This window comes from Medicago sativa, chromosome 6, assembly GCF_051527215.1.
Source record: "Medicago sativa cultivar Bolivia chromosome 6, Bolivia_mono, whole genome shotgun sequence".
Lineage (NCBI taxonomy): Eukaryota > Viridiplantae > Streptophyta > Magnoliopsida > Fabales > Fabaceae > Medicago > Medicago sativa.
The window spans coordinates 58,278,430-58,295,562 of NC_140754.1; the positions used below are offsets into that span (position 1 = coordinate 58,278,430).

Genomic DNA, 17,133 nt, shown 5'->3' on the forward strand with positions numbered 1-17,133 from the left:
CCTTTTCTTAAGGTGTATTCTAAAAGCCCGTGCGTTTATGGCCATGCACGTCTATCCCAGTTTTAACGAACGCTCTAGGTATTCTGCCCTGAATCCCATAGGAACCGACCCTTAGTTCCACATTCGTATATGTGATTCTATCAAGAGTACTCCTGTAGCTATGTACTCCACTCCAAATAGAGTATAGATCTCATTAAGAGTTTCTATTATCTCATCCTTCTATCGCTGCAGGAATCATGCTTTCTTACTTTTAACATAGCATGTTCTATCACTTATGACTTGTTATTACCCATAGGAACCTATTTCTTGGGATCTCCAGTCATGTAGGTCGGATTATCATCACTTGTGATCTTTGGGCATTAGTCCCATCCTACTGGATGTGTTTAGGACTTTCTTTATAGTAATTCCTTTCGTCAAAGGATTGACTAATTCTTTATCAGTACGTGCACGATATACTTTAACCGTTCCTTTTAGAGCTCTTTAATTATTCTGCGTTCGTGCCTTAGTTATCGTCTCTTACCATTGTGGTAACGATTCTCAATTTTGTAATAGCTGCAGACTATCACAATAAAATAACACTTCGGACAACTGTTTCACCCATTAAGGGTTCTCAGCTAGCAAGCATCTTATCAACTTGCTTCTTCACGAGTTTTCTCTAGTGTTCTCATCTCAGATTCGTTCCATAGTGGACTGAGTCAATATCTTATATGATACTTCTCATTTGTATCTTGTACCATTTAAGTACAATATGATACTTCTCATAATGTAATCCTAGAGTCATAATCTTCTTAAGGCACCTCATGACTCTTTCAGTAGCATGTCAATGCTTCTAATCCGTCTACTAATAAACTTGGACAAAAATCAACGTCGAGTCTAATACATTCAGGCAGTGTCCACTCATCTTCTGGCTTCAAAACCATGGTTTTGTTGCCATCTTTGTCAAGAACAACTGGATGTTCCCAACCTTTCATCACAGCCTTCCAAGTCTTGCTGTCAATAGACTTGAGATAGGCACTCACACGTGACTTCCAGTAGTCATAATTTGTTCCATCTAGTAACGGTGGTCTGTTAACAAAACCTCCTTCTTTCTCCATATTGCCAGAATAGATCTCCTCCGGATCTCACCCAATAACAGGCAGGGTGCCTGCTCTGATGCCAATTGAAATTCTGGCACGTTAGACTTACGATGTTCCAAACGATGTTCCAACACAGGACACAGTAAATAGATGTTGTATAAGATGTTTAGAACATTAAGTTAACAATCACAAATATAATAAAAACAGAATAACGGACAAGAAAGAAAAGAGGCATAGAGAAATTGTTAATCTAGTTTGATGCAACGTCACCTACTCTGGGGGCTACCAGGCCAGGAAGAAAATCCACTAGTGCAGTCCGTATCAAAAGCTCTCAGCAAACCACGTTTGCACTTAAGACCTAGGACCTACCCCAACTAGACTTCAACCTAGGAACTCCTAGATTTGAGATCACATCTCACTCCCTTACAACAGATCACAATCCCCTATGATTCCCAAATTACAGACTCAATTCAAATGAGGTTACCCTCAAAAAATAACAACTTACAACCTTACTTAAAAGCTTGGATGCAGTTCACAATCTACCTACCTCCTTGCTTAAAAGCTTGGGAGTAGTGCACAGTATTACAACTCAAAGTACGGTCCTAAACATGCATCAAGATGATACACGAAAGGCTCACAAGATATAAGACTCAAAACCTAAACAAAACTCTATTTTGTAAACCAATGTCTTGAATGAAATTCAGGTCTTGTAGCCTCCTTTATATACTGAAGCAAGGCGTGTCATTCCTTCAATCATGCTTCAGATCGGATCACTGACTTCTTCATTAAGCAATATGGACGGATAGAGAAACTCCTATAAAGTAGGCTTATTAAAAGTCACATTAAAAATACTTTCCTAAGTCATTTCAACAATTCCTTAAGAAATCACATATGTTCTGATCTCTTCATAATTGCACACGGTTCATACCAACACATGCTCGTGTGGATTCCTTCAATCAAGCAAGCGCGTGCTTAAACATAGGTCAAGCCCAGAACGTACAGAACAACTCTTGATGTTGGAACATTGTGTTCCACATCTGAAGTGAATATTTGTTTTAGGCAAAAGTGAAGCCAACATACAAATATCCAACAAATTACATATTCTCAACTTTGTGAGATTCATCAGAAATGTTCTCTTTTCTGATCTAGTAATCTTGAAACCAAGAATTACTTCAACTTTGTCTAGGTCTTTCTTATCATTGTTGTTGATAAACAATGATTTCACATAATTCATAACATGAATCTTTAAACCCAAATATGAGCAAGTTGTCTTCATAGAGACATATGATCGTGCAAATATTATTTGTCACTTTCATTCACTTTATACTCATTCGATAGCATTAGAATGTCAAAAAATTTATATCATTCCTTTTTAGACCCCACAAAGAATTATCTAACTTACAGACCTTGTTTTCTTGTCCATGAATCACAAAACCTTCAGGTTGTTTAATATAGATTTGTTCTTCTATTCACCATAAAAAGGCAACTTTCATATCCATTTGGAGTACTATCGAGTTATGAACAGCGGCTAAAGGGACTACTCTTATGGATATTATTCTTGTGACTGGTGAATAAGTGTCGAAGAAGTCTATTTTTTGTTTTTGTCTAAAACCTTTGACTACAAGGAGAGCCTTGTATTCATCAACCGTACCATCAGGTTTTAGTTCTTTTTCCTAAAATCCAAATTCAACCGATTAGTTTGCAACTATGAGACAAGTCAACCAAGTGTCATGTTTCGTTAGAATCTAGATAATCCATTACATCGTTTATTGCTTCTTGCCATAATTCATCTTCCAATGAGGATATAGCTTCTTTAAGGCTTGATGGATCTTCTTCCAATATATAAACCACAAGGTCCATACTCTTTAGCAATTCTTGCTCTTACCTCTTCGAGGTTCTATAACATCTTGTACAATGTTTTCATAACTAACTCTGATTACTGAAATATGATCAGATATAGTTCCCCCACTAGTTCTTAATATACAAGGGGAATTTAGTTTACCCCCACTGGTGCCCCCACTATTCTTTAATTTACAGGGGTACTTACTTCATAGAAATCAACATCTTTTAATTCTATGATCACTTTAACATTTAGGTCATAAACCTATATGTTTCGATACCCATTGAATACACATTCATAGGCTCTACTAGTGAGTTCAACTCTCTTAGGATCCAGAGTCAAAATATAGTCCAGACAATCCCAAGTTCAAAAATAATAGGACAAGTTGAATTGTCTTTTCTTCAAAAATTTCTTAATTAGAATTTTTGTTCATAGACTTGGGTACTCTATCCAATGTAACTTTCAATTTGCATTATAAAAATTGAACTTATCAAGCATATCAATTTTATTTTCCAAAATTCACAGTCATCAATAAATATGATAAAATATCATTTATCATTTCTAGTTTATATGCCATCAAGTTCGCACATATCATAATTTATTAAGTTTAGAGATTCATATTCTCTAAACATGGATTTAAATAAACCTTTTGGTTCATTTATCTTGACTGCAAAAAATAAAATTTTCTAATCATATAACTTTGGAATTCAATCCAAGTTACTCAAATTTAAAAATAAATACTTGTTCACGTGATAAATTTTGATATGTCAAAGATTAAAATCACACAACTTATAAAATAGAAGGAGAATTTAATTTTGAACATACCATCAAATGCGCAGTCTTTTCCACAAGAATGCATGATACACAAGTCTCTCTTTAAGTCTGAGTCAACTCAGTCTTATTCAATAGAAATCTGAAATTCAGATTCTTTCTAATATTTGTTTCAAACATTTTGAACAAATTTCTCATATAATTTCTTTAAACGATTAACCAGTTCTCAAATTTATGAATTTGCGCATTTTTCCATATGGTTATTCCAAGAGCAATTCACTAAGCTAACAGCCGATCACAACTAATTGCATTTCAGGAAATCATTAGTAGATTACCATCCATTCTTTAATAGCAACTAGCAAGAGGTTCGTAACAGATGTTAGCTTTTCAATAGCAACAGTGAGGTCATGCTTTTAGTAATTCCCTAAAAGTTCTTCAACATCGTAAGTCACATTCTTATTTAATATGAAAGGTAAGCAAGACATGCAATGGTTTGAATGTGGCTTCAAATATCAAATAAGATCAATATTGCTCTCTTGTTAATTTGTTGTTTGAAACAACAAGTACTTCATCGTTTCAGTCGAAAGATGTAATTCTATATAGCCATATTTATCCTTAATGTATTTAGGGACAACTTAACCTCAGTAAGTAACTTCTTCGGTATACATAGCAGATCAAAACGTCTTAAAATTTTTGTTTTTGGATTTCCAAACTGTTGTATTTGGATTTCCAAATTCTATTATCTACCGAAGTTGTTACAAGGTTGAGTCACGACCAAGTCGCTCTCTTTAAGACGTTTCGTGGCACTACCCAAAATTGTGCAAGGCAGACTATCAACCACGCCACCTCCAGGATAAAAGAAGCCCAGCTACAACTGTGCGGTTAACTACTGCACTGTAGAAAACCGTTCGAGAATTACACCTTCAAATATGGTACTAAGACCACTCTTTAATACTGAAACCACTTTAATATGGTATTATTACCATTCTATTATGGTGCTAATACCACTCAAATATGGTGTTTCCACCATTCTTACCTTTAAGTTCTCCAAACTATCAATATGGTACTATGACCACTCAAATATGGTGTTACCACCATTTCTCCTCAAATAGGAAAATATTGTTATAATATTTATATACTGTTAAGATCATTCTTGATTCCGACGGGACATTGTTATTCCAAATAGGGACTATGATCTTAAAAGTACTCTTTATTCCGAAGGGACGTATATTACCGAAGGGACTATGCTTTTAAGACCATTCTTAATTCCGAAGGGACATTAAACTGAAAAGGGACTATGGTCTTAAGAACACTCTTAATTCCGAAGGGACAGAAAAAAGGAGATGAAGAAAAGAAAGACTCGTCAACACAAGTCAAGAAAGGGAGAAGAGAGAAAGAGTTCCCGACAACTCAATGAAACTCTTTGGTGTGTGGAATGCACTATGTGAGTTCTCTATTTATAGGAAAAATTCACAACTAATAAGTGAGAAACTTCGGGAACAAGTAATATGAGAAACTTTGGGAACAAGTAATATATTACTTTGTGATTAAGTAATTCACATATTAGTTCTAATACAAAAATATCTCAATTGAGTACCAAAATATATATTAAGTACAAAAATATATTTCAGATCAAGTACTAAAATATATTAGATTGCCTACCAAAATATTTCAGGTTGTATTCCAAAATATTCTAGATTGCGTTCCAAAATATTTTAGCTAAACTTCGGGACTAAGAAAACACTTTCTAATAATGATTAAATTAATTGTTTAATTTATCATTTCCAAATAATAAAATATATATCAATATATATATATATATATATATATATATATATATATATATTTTCTATAGTGTTTACTTCGTTCACATAATTAAGTACCCCCATTAATTAGAGGTACACCCCCACTATATAAACACTACTAATGTGTGTGTTCCATCCGATGTGGGACTTCGACTTTTTTCAATTCACACCACACTAGTTCTACCCAACATGGGAATTTGTGTTTAGTCTTTTTACTCAATTTCCACACATGTTCCAACAATCTCTCTATGCTTCTGTGGGTGATTTTATTCATAACGGTAACTGGCACCTTCCTCTTCAACTTGATCATATGTTCCCTCATCTCAGACATCTTGTTCATCAAGCCATCATCCCTAGTGAGCCTACTGAAGATAGATTGCTTTGGAAACATTCTCAATTTGGAGATTTACCTATGAAAGATTCCTACTCTTTAAAGTTTCATCATTCTCAAGAGTTTAAATGGGGTAAATTGATTTGCAATGCAGATGTGCCCCCATCTAAATCTCTTTTTGTTTGGAGGCTCATGCATCAGAAGATTCCAACTGATGAGAACCTTATGTTCAGAGGTTGTCATCTTCCCTCTTTATCTAACCTTTGCCTCAAGAATGTTAATTCCTCTTTCCATATCTTCTTTGAATGCCCCTTTGCTGTTAAAATATGGTCATGGTTGGCTCATTCTCTTAACCTAGTTTTGCATTTTACCAGCTTAGAAGATATGTGGAACATCTGTGATATTAAATGGTCGCCCCAATGCAAGGTAGTTATCATTTCTGCTCTTATCAACCTGCTAAACACAATATGGTTTGCTAGGAATCAAGCCAGATTTAACAACAAAATTATTCCTTGGCAATCTGCCATCTCTTTGACCATTGCTAACACATCTCTGTCCTGAAATAACACTTGCAAGGCTACCAACAACTTTATTAGGGATTTCACAATTCTGAAACACTTTAAGGTTTCTACTAATCAACCTAGAGCTCCCATTATTAAAGAAATTCTCTGGCATCCTCCACTGCCAAATTGAAAAAAGTACAATACGGATGGCGCCTCTAATGCTTGGCAATCTGCCATCTCTTTGACCATTGCTAACACATCTCTGTCCTGAAATAACACTTGCAAGGCTACCAACAACTTTATTAGGGATTTCACAATTCTGAAACACTTTAAGGTTTCTACTAATCAACCTAGAGCTCCCATTATTAAAGAAATTCTCTGGCATCCTCCACTGCCAAATTGAAAAAAGTACAATACGGATGGCGCCTCTAATGGCAACCATAAAATCTCTGCTTGTGATGGCATTTTTAGAAATCATGAAGCTGATTTGTTGTGTTGTTTCTCGGACCCCGTAGGTATTACCTCTGCTTTGTGGTGCAATGAGGGCTATAAAGATAGCTCCCCAGAGAAATTAGTCCAATCTTTGGTTAGAAACTGATTCAGCTCTAGTGGTTTTGGCTTTTAACATATATGTGCACGCGAGATAATCAACTTACTCCAAGAGTAACTCATGATAAAGTTTCAGTTAATATACAACTCAAGGAAATTGCTAGTTATAGCGACAATATAACTAGCGAGGATTTCCCAAATTCTTTTTTTACTTAATACCTTTCATTAATTGTATGCCATGCCACCCATGTTTTCCGGGAATAACAAAATTCAATTGGTGAAGTGCTTTTCGGGATGGTCTCGGGATGATTTTTTGTCGGGAGGAATAGCACTACTGATAACTCAATAAAGCAACCGTCAAAGTAAAAACTCTTATTGAATAGATGACCTCCAAAAATTTCATAAAACTTAAAAACTAAAATTTATACTTCAATAAATTACTTTTATTCAATTTATAATACCTTATGCATGTATCTTTCTGTCAAAAACGAGATACACATGTATATATGTATGTATGACCGTCAAGCTATAAACTTTGCTACTTTTGATTTGCAGATGAGAGTTGTTGAAATATAGTAGTTATACTCATTTTAGAGTTAGTTAAGAGTACTAGTGTAGTCACTATATAAGTCACAAGTTGCCTCTTTTGTAACTCTCTTCTCACTTTTGTATCTCTTCAACTATTATCAATACAATAATTTTCTAAGTTTTTCTCTCTACTTTCATGGATGCCATGTTTCTCAACATGGTATCAGAGCAACGGTTTCCTCCATGAACACAATTCCGCTGCATTTTCTTGAGAAATTTCAGTGCCATTTTCCTTCACTTTCTCAAGAAAATTTCTTCTCCACCCTTTCTTTCTTGATTCTGTTATTGATTTGTTCGATGCTTTTTCATTTTCGATCCGTATTTCACTCTCATATGTTTCTTTTACATCATTTTCTTTGTTCGATCAACATTTCTCAATTTGTGATTTCTTCGCGATTCCGTTTGCGTCTTTTCCCCCAATTTCTAGGGTTTCAAATTCACTGCTTCATCAGAGCAAGAATGTTCGATTTCTGATTAGGGTTATATTTGTCGATTCTCCCTTTGTTCAATTTTTTTCAAGTTCCAGTTTTGATTTCTCTTGTTTCTTGATTGAAATGCCAATTGTGATTCAGTTTCATATTCAATTTGAGTCTCTTGGTCACAATATTTTTATTATCACAGTTCTCCCCAAATCTTAGGGTTTGCGGTTCCAATCTCCATCGCTTTTTAGTTTATTGAACCATTACTCTTCTTGTTTTTGCTTCCATTCAACAATTCAGTTTCGTTTTTCGATCCGATTGTCTTCAATTTGATTTCAATCTGAACTTGTTTCTCTCAATTTGTTGTTCGAGTTCAATTTCTTGTGCTATTCGATTCAATTTCCGTTTGAGCCATTTTCCCTCAATTTATAAGGATACATATTTCAATTCTTTTATTTCGCTCAACGTTCTTGTCAGTTTAATTGTTTCTTGGTCATGTTTTTGTTCAACCCTGATTGAGATTGGGGTTTTCAAGTTGATGGACAGATTTGGTTCTGCTTGAAAATTCTATGTGGCCAAAGAATCCATATATAAATTCTGGTTGGAGATACATATGCATCAGAGTGCTTCTGAAAGATTTAGGTTTCTTTTGATCAAAGATTTCTTGGCTATGTCTATGAGAGCTATTGGTGCTGCAATTTTTCACTGTTGTGAATGAGGCAGGTATATTCAGTACCTCATGTAATTTTGATACCACACGATCTTGGATTCATTGGTGCTGCATATTTCAGTTAAAATTTGGGGCCTTCTCTAGTTCAAATTTGTTAATTGGTAGAAGACTTTATTTGGAATTGGCACACAAATTATGCTAATCAGTTTTACTTGAAGCCTCATATTTCTTGATTCGGAAACACCATTCACTGTTTGATATGAGAATGTTATTCATTGATGATTAACTTCTTGGAGCTAGAGGCATTAATTGTGTGCAGTAATGCATGTTGCTGCCATTACATTAGTTTGTGTTGGTTTATTGCTAATGACTAGTTGTTGGTTGTCCATACCAGAAGATACATTCAAGTCACTACCACCTTGTTGTTTTTTTTTTTTTGCTATTCTTCCCCTCTGTCCATTAACCATGTATCATTGGAGATTGATTTTATAATTGTTTTGGTTTGTCCTCAACAGTGAAGATTGGAGACATAATTGGTTTTTTGGCATATATTCTTCACATGTCATATGAGTTTCTTTTTAGAGTCCTCTATACACCATAATTTGGTGACTTGCCAATTGGTTGTTGTTCTGCCATGTCTTTACATGTTGGATTTGATTGTCTCCTTTTATTAACTAGCCGATTTTTTTGATGTGCAATCCACCTTTAGCACAATCTGAGTATTGATGCTTCACTCTATAGCCATCAACCATGCTCTCTTGCTTACTCTCTGATGTTAATTGTTGAATCCTCTGATGTGCTAACTACCTTTTAGCACAACTTGAGTATTGTGCACCACTTTGTAGCCATCAAGACCTTTTAACATTTTTTTTCTTCTTCTTCTCTTTGGCTTCTACCTATGGTAGTTAAGCATTTTACCCTTTGTTGGCCTTATTGGTGTTAGCTTCTGTTAAGTGGTTAAGCCTTGAGTTGTGGCTTCTGCTTAATGGTTAAGCATTTCTCTCTATATGGTTTTCTTTTATTGTTTTTCTGCCAAACTTTGGACATTGTTTGGATTTGGATTTGTGGTACATTTCTTACTCCTATACTGTGTTGGAGGAGTTATATGGATAAGGTTTTCTACTGATGTTAGCTTTTGGTTGTTTGTGAGTGTTATGTTTGTCTTGTCTGCACCATTGATACCTTTTTGTTATGGAGTGGCTGTTAATAGTTGTTGGAAGTTTGTTTTTCTCATATGCATTTGAAGTGTTGTTGAGGTTATCCATCTGCTGGAAAGTTGTTTCGGTTAGTAGCTGGTGTGCAGGTTCCTTGTATGAAGATTGAAGAGCAAATGCTGTTTGGAAGCTTTCTCTTATGGTTTGAAGCTTTGTGTTGGTCAAATTTTTTTTCTGTTTGGCGTTAACTTTGTAATTCAAACTCAAGCTAAAAATTCTCTTACCTTGAGTTTGAGGGAGGCTGTTGAAATATAGTAGTTGTACTCATTTTAGAGTTAGTTAAGGGTACTAGTGTAATCACTATATAAGTCACAAGTTGACTCTTTTGTAACTCTCTTCTCACTTTTGCATCTCTTCAACTATTATCAATACAATAATTTTCTAAGTTTTTCTCTCTACTTTCATGGATGCCATGTTTCTCAACTAGAGTTATCTAACAAATGGATATTTGGAAACTAAAGTTCCAGGTGTGAAAAACTTTCGGTTGATAAAGTTCATAAAAAAACTACTATTATTTTGAATACTTTCAGGGCTCGTTTGTTACGGATTAAAATAAAAGTGATTTTGACATAAAATAATTTAGAGCCCGTTTGTTATAGCTTTTTTAAGAAAAAAAAATCACTTTTTTTAACAAAATAATCACTTTTAAGAATGTTGCATCCGTTTGTTACAACTTTTTAAAAAAATCAGAATCTAAAAAAAAATCTTAAAACAGCTTCAAATGAGAAGCTGTTAAGGGCCCGTTTGTTACGGATTAAAATAAAAGTGATTTTGACCTAAAATAATTTAGAGATTATTTTTTAGAGATTTTATGAAAAATCAGAATCTATTTTGCGTTTGTTTACAGTAATAAAAATCACTTTTTTTAAAAAATAATTTAGTTTGTTTGGATACAGCTATATAAAAGCGATTTTTTGTTACAAAATTAGTTCAATCTTTAGATCAATATTTTCTCTCTCATCTAAAAAAAATCTATTTTTTTAGAAGCTGCTCTCAACAGCTTCTCATTTGAAGCTGTTTTTAGATTTTTTTTAGATTCTGATTTTTTTTAAAAATTTGTAACAAACGGATGCAATATTCTTAAAAGTGATTATTTTCTTAAAAAAAGTGATTTTTTCCTAAAAAAAAGCTATAACAAACGGGCTCTAAGAGCAGCTTCTCAAAAAATAGATTTTTTTTAGAAGAGAGAGAAAATATGATTTAAAAAATTGAACTAACATTGTAATAAAAAATCCCTTTTATATAGTTGTATCCAAACAAACTAAATTATTTGTTTTAAAAAATTAATTTTTATTACGGTAAAAAAACACAAAATAGATTCTGATTTTTCATAAAATCTATAAAATATATAATCTCTAAATTATTTCATGTCAAAATCACTTTTATTTTAATCCGTAACAAACGGGCCCAAAGAGATTATAGTTTAGAGATTGTATGAAAAATCAGAATCTATTTTGCGTTTGTTTACCGTGATAAAAATCACTTTTTTTAAACAAATAATTTAGGGCCCGTTTGTTACGGATTAAAATAAAAGTGATTTTGACCTAAAATAATTTAGAGATTATTTTTTAGAGATTTTATGAAAAATCAGAATCTATTTTGCGTTTGTTTACAGTAATAAAAATCACTTTTTTTAAAAAATAATTTAGTTTGTTTGGATACAGCTATATAAAAGCGATTTTTTGTTACAAAATTAGTTCAATCTTTAGATCAATATTTTCTCTCTCATCTAAAAAAAATCTATTTTTTTAGAAGCTGCTCTCAACAGCTTCTCATTTGAAGCTGTTTTTAGATTTTTTTTAGATTCTGATTTTTTTTAAAAATTTGTAACAAACGGATGCAATATTCTTAAAAGTGATTATTTTCTTAAAAAAAGTGATTTTTTCCTAAAAAAAAGCTATAACAAACGGGCTCTAAGAGCAGCTTCTCAAAAAATAGATTTTTTTTAGAAGAGAGAGAAAATATGATTTAAAAAATTGAACTAACATTGTAATAAAAAATCCCTTTTATATAGTTGTATCCAAACAAACTAAATTATTTGTTTTAAAAAATTAATTTTTATTACGGTAAAAAAACACAAAATAGATTCTGATTTTTCATAAAATCTATAAAATATATAATCTCTAAATTATTTCATGTCAAAATCACTTTTATTTTAATCCGTAACAAACGGGCCCAAAGAGATTATAGTTTAGAGATTGTATGAAAAATCAGAATCTATTTTGCGTTTGTTTACCGTGATAAAAATCACTTTTTTTAAACAAATAATTTAGGGCCCGTTTGTTACGGATTAAAATAAAAGTGATTTTGACCTAAAATAATTTAGAGATTATTTTTTAGAGATTTTATGAAAAATCAGAATCTATTTTGCGTTTGTTTACAGTAATAAAAATCACTTTTTTTAAAAAATAATTTAGTTTGTTTGGATACAGCTATATAAAAGCGATTTTTTGTTACAAAATTAGTTCAATCTTTAGATCAATATTTTCTCTCTCATCTAAAAAAAATCTATTTTTTTAGAAGCTGCTCTCAACAGCTTCTCATTTGAAGCTGTTTTTAGATTTTTTTTTAGATTCTGATTTTTTTTTAAAATTTGTAACAAACGGATGCAATATTCTTAAAAGTGATTATTTTCTTAAAAAAAGTGATTTTTTCCTAAAAAAAAGCTATAACAAACGGGCTCTAAGAGCAGCTTCTCAAAAAATAGATTTTTTTTAGAAGAGAGAGAAAATATGATTTAAAAAATTGAACTAACATTGTAATAAAAAATCCCTTTTATATAGTTGTATCCAAACAAACTAAATTATTTGTTTTAAAAAATTAATTTTTATTACGGTAAAAAAACACAAAATAGATTCTGATTTTTCATAAAATCTATAAAATATATAATCTCTAAATTATTTCATGTCAAAATCACTTTTATTTTAATCCGTAACAAACGGGCCCAAAGAGATTATAGTTTAGAGATTGTATGAAAAATCAGAATCTATTTTGCGTTTGTTTACCGTGATAAAAATCACTTTTTTTAAACAAATAATTTAGTTTGTTTAGATACAACTATATAAAAGGGATTTTTTGTTACAAAATTAGTTCAATCTTTTAAACAACATTTTCTCTCTCCTCCAGAAAAAATCTATTTTTTGAAAAGCTGCTCTTAACAGCTTCTCATTTGAAGCAGTTTTTAGATTTTTTTTTAGATTCTGATTTTTTTTAAAACATGTAACAAACGGATGCAAAATTCTTAAAAATTATTATTTTGTTTAAAAAAGTGATTCTTTTCTTAAAAAAGCTATAACAAACGGGCTCTTAGTTTGTTTAGATACAACTATATAAAAGGGATTTTTTGTTACAAAATTAGTTCAATCTTTTAAACAACATTTTCTCTCTCCTCCAGAAAAAATCTATTTTTTGAAAAGCTGCTCTTAACAGCTTCTCATTTGAAGCAGTTTTTAGATTTTTTTTTAGATTCTGATTTTTTTTAAAACATGTAACAAACGGATGCAAAATTCTTAAAAATGATTATTTTGTTTAAAAAAGTGATTCTTTTCTTAAAAAAGCTATAACAAACGGGCTCTCAATGAACTTGAGAGTGATATAATAAATAATCTCTCCTTTATGTTTCCGTCTCTTTACCCCATTATTAACCCAAAATCCACAAATTCATCAATTGGAATATTTAGGTTCAAACCTTTGGAAAGAAGATAATGACCGAAGAAAACTGTTAGAGTTTGTTGGGGTTCGGCCAATTGCAATAAACCATTTTTTTGGATCATTAGGCCGGACCTTGTCATTGGTGGCTCAGTCGTTTTGTCATTTGAGTTTGTGAATGAAATTTCAGATAGAGGCTTAATAGCAAGTTGGTGTCCACAAGAGAAAGTTTCGAACCACCCTTCGTTGGTGGATTCTTGACTCATTGCAGATGGAACTCAACCACTGAAAGCATATGTGGTGAAGTGCCAATGTTGTGTTGGCCATTCTTTGGTGATCAACCAACAAACTGTAGACTTATTTACAATGAATGGGAGATTGGGATGGAAATTAATACGAATGTAAAGAGAGATGAGGTGGAGAAGCTTGTCAATGAATTGATGGTGGGAGAGAATGTAAAGAAGATGCATCAAAAGGCAATTGAGTTGAAGAAGAAGGAGGAGGAGGACACAAGAACTGGAGGTTGTTCATACATGAACTTGGACAATGTGACCAAGGAGGTGTTGCTTAAATAAAATCAAATTTAAGTAATTTTTTATGCAAAGCAGTTCAACAGTAATTCATTGATCTTCCCCTATTGAATTTAAGTGATGATGTAAGTGAACTCATCTTCAGCAAGAGTTACTAAACTAAAATAATGATTCTTCCTAATTTTAAATGGTTTGAATATATGCATATTGAATAATTATATGGCATCTATATTAACTAATATGAAACCTACAACTTTAAAAAGTTGGGGGAATAAGAATTCTTTCACAGTATCTTGAATTCCATCATCATGTGAAGGATGCATTTTGTCAAAACAAAAAAAAAATCATGTGTATATTAGTTTAAATTAACATTCTCCAATGCTATACAATATTTATAGTTTTTAGGCACAAATACTTTGCAGATATTAATTTTTGAGCACTGACAGTGCAAAGCTTTTTTGTGCGTAGAATCCGATCAAATCATACGAAGATGATATTTTTAGAGGTATTCGAGGAAGTAACCTAAAAAATTGACATTATGATGTCGTTTGATTGGATGCATGTATAAAAAAGTTTAACACTATTAATAAAAGAGCCCTCGTTAAAAGACATTTTTTACTCCTACTCTTTATTATGTCCAGATCTTTAGGAGGGACTGATATTGTCTTGTGCAATTTCAAATATTTAATACTTTGATGATGTGAAAAATTGAACTGATTAGGGATGAAAAATAATAGCTAATAGAGACTTTGATAAAATAAATAAATAGTTAAGTACACATCGGTTTTTCCTTGCCGGCGTTTATATATATACACAATAATAATTAGTCAAACCTATGAATAATGACAAATACAATTATGCATGCTTAATGATTGGATTATTCTATTCTATCATGACTAGTATGCATCAATTATTGTGTAACTTGGAATTTTTTCCATTTTAAAAGAAAAATTTATCAAACTTTGAATTTCAGGTCTTTTTTTCTATTTTCTATTCCGAAAATCAAAGAAACATTGGCTTCATCCCTATTAAACCATTGGCTTTATACCCTTGCTCAACATTCAAACACAAACTCAGAAATGAGTGATAAAAAACCACATGCTGTGTTAATTCCATATCCAGTTCAAGGCCATATCAATCCATTGTTGAAACTAGCAAAACTTCTTCACCTTAGAGGCTTTCACATAACCTATGTAAACACCGAATACAATCACAAACGCTTGCTCAAATCAAGAGGTCCTAATGCTCTTGATGGTTTTAATGACTTTAACTTTGAGACTATTCCAGATGGTTTAACTCCAACAGATGGTGATGGCGATGTTAGTCAAGACATATTCGATCTTTGTAAATCAATCAGAAAGAACTTCCTCCAACCCTTTCGCGAACTTCTTGTGAGACTTCATGACCGTGCAACATCTGGTCTTGTCCCTCCGGTTACTTGTATAGTTTCTGATATTAGCATGTCCTTTACAGTACAAGCTGCTGAAGAACTTTCACTCCCTATCGTTTTCTTTAGTTCATTCAATGCATGTACATTTTTGACTGGTATTCATTTTCGTACATTGTTAGATAAAGGTCTCATACCACTAAAAGGTAACAATTAATCTTCTTTCTTTCTTCATATGTGGAGGGATGCATGTTGTTATATGTGTGGGCTTGTGCCTACACAAATTTTTTAGAAACACTTTTTTAAGTAGTATAATGTACCGATGGTTGACAACTTTTGTAAATTTGATATGCAGATGAGAGTTATTTAACAAACGGATATTTGGAAATTAAATTAGACTGTATGCCAGGACTGCAGAACTTTCGACTGAAGGATTTGCCTGACTTTACAAGGATTACCGATCCAAACGATTCGATGGTGGAATTTATCACTGAAGCAGCAGAAAGGGCTCACAGAGCCTCTGCTTTTATTTTTAATACTTCTAATGAACTTGAGAAGGATGTAATGAATGTTCTCTCCTCGACGTTCCCTAATATTTGTGCTATTGGCCCTTTATCTTCACTTTTAAGTCAAAGTCCACATAATCACTTGGCAAGTTTAAGTACCAATCTTTGGAAAGAAGATACCAAGTGTCTTGATTGGCTTGAATCAAAGGAAACAAGGTCCGTTGTTTATGTGAATTTTGGGAGCATGACAGTTATGACTGCAGAAAAACTGTTAGAGTTTGCTTGGGAATTGACCAATAGCAAGCAACATTTTTTATGGATCATTAGGCCTGATCTTGTCATTAGCGGTTCCGTGGTTTTGTCATCTGAGTTTAAGAATGAAATTTCAGATAGAGGCCTAATCACGGATTGGTGCCCGCAAGAGCAAGTATTAAACCATCCATCAATTGGTGGATTCTTGACTCATTGTGGATGGAACTCAACCACCGAAAGCATATGTGCCGGAGTTCCAATGTTGTGTTGGCCGTTTTTTGCTGATCAGCCAGCAAACTGCAGATATATTTGCAACGAATGGGAGATTGGCATGGAAATTGACACCAATGTGAAGAGAGAGGAGGTGGAGAAGTTGGTTAATGAATTGATGGTGGGAGAGAAAGGAAAGATGATGAGGAAAAGGATAATTGAGATGAGGAAGAAGGCGGTCGAGGATACGAGACCTGGTGGTTGTTCATACATGAACTTGGAAAAAGTGATTAAGGAGGTTTTGCTTAAACAAAATCAAATCTAAGTGTCTGTTTGTATGCAATGTAGTATTATATTGATCCATTGATCTTCTCCTATTGAATTTAAGGGGTTATGCTATTGTAGTGTATAGCAAGTATATTGCTGCCAATAAGTAATCGGTTCATGATGATGGAATTGAACATATTTTGTGCAAGAATGCTTAAAGTAAGATAGTGGTTCTTTCTAATATTAAATGGATTGAATTGGATAATTATATGGCATGTATTTAAATCTTTGTTAGTTGAGTTTTACTGCTTTGAATAATTGTAGTTGGGTGAGTAAGGCTTTTTTGGAAAGTATGTTGAATATTCCATTATCATGAGAAGGATAAATCAAGGCAAACAATCATTTTGCTGTGTGTACAGGTTTAAATTAATATCCTTCTATATTATACAAGATTTATAGTTTTGTTAGGAATTACTAGTTAAATAGAAACCATAAGTTAATATTTTATTCTAATGTGGAAATTGATCAGTTTTAATAAAATAGACATGGCAAGTTTACTTAGGTCAA

General features: G+C 32.7%; 1 protein-coding gene and 1 pseudogene across 1 annotated transcript; both read left to right on the forward strand.

Annotated features, from left to right (window-relative positions):
- Positions 1-9,743: 9,743 nt before the first annotated feature.
- LOC146915918 (7-deoxyloganetin glucosyltransferase pseudogene) lies at positions 9,744-13,989 on the forward strand (annotated as a pseudogene).
- Positions 13,990-15,003: 1,014 nt separating this feature from the next.
- LOC146915919 (7-deoxyloganetin glucosyltransferase-like) lies at positions 15,004-16,838 on the forward strand. The gene is made up of 2 exons (XM_085718147.1): positions 15,004-15,537; positions 15,687-16,838. The coding sequence occupies exons 1-2, from the start codon at positions 15,024-15,026 to the stop codon at positions 16,622-16,624; spliced, it is 1,452 nt and encodes a 483-aa protein (XP_085574273.1). The 5' UTR covers positions 15,004-15,023; the 3' UTR covers positions 16,625-16,838.
- The last annotated feature ends 295 nt before the right edge of the window (positions 16,839-17,133 follow it).

Coding starts and splice junctions, on each gene's coding strand:
- LOC146915919 (XM_085718147.1), top strand. CDS start 15,024: ATGAGTGATAAAAAACCACATGCTGTGTTAATTCCATATCCAGTTCAA. Junction 15,538..15,686: donor AGGTCTCATACCACTAAAAG/GTAACAATTAAT, acceptor TTTGATATGCAG/ATGAGAGTTATTTAACAAAC.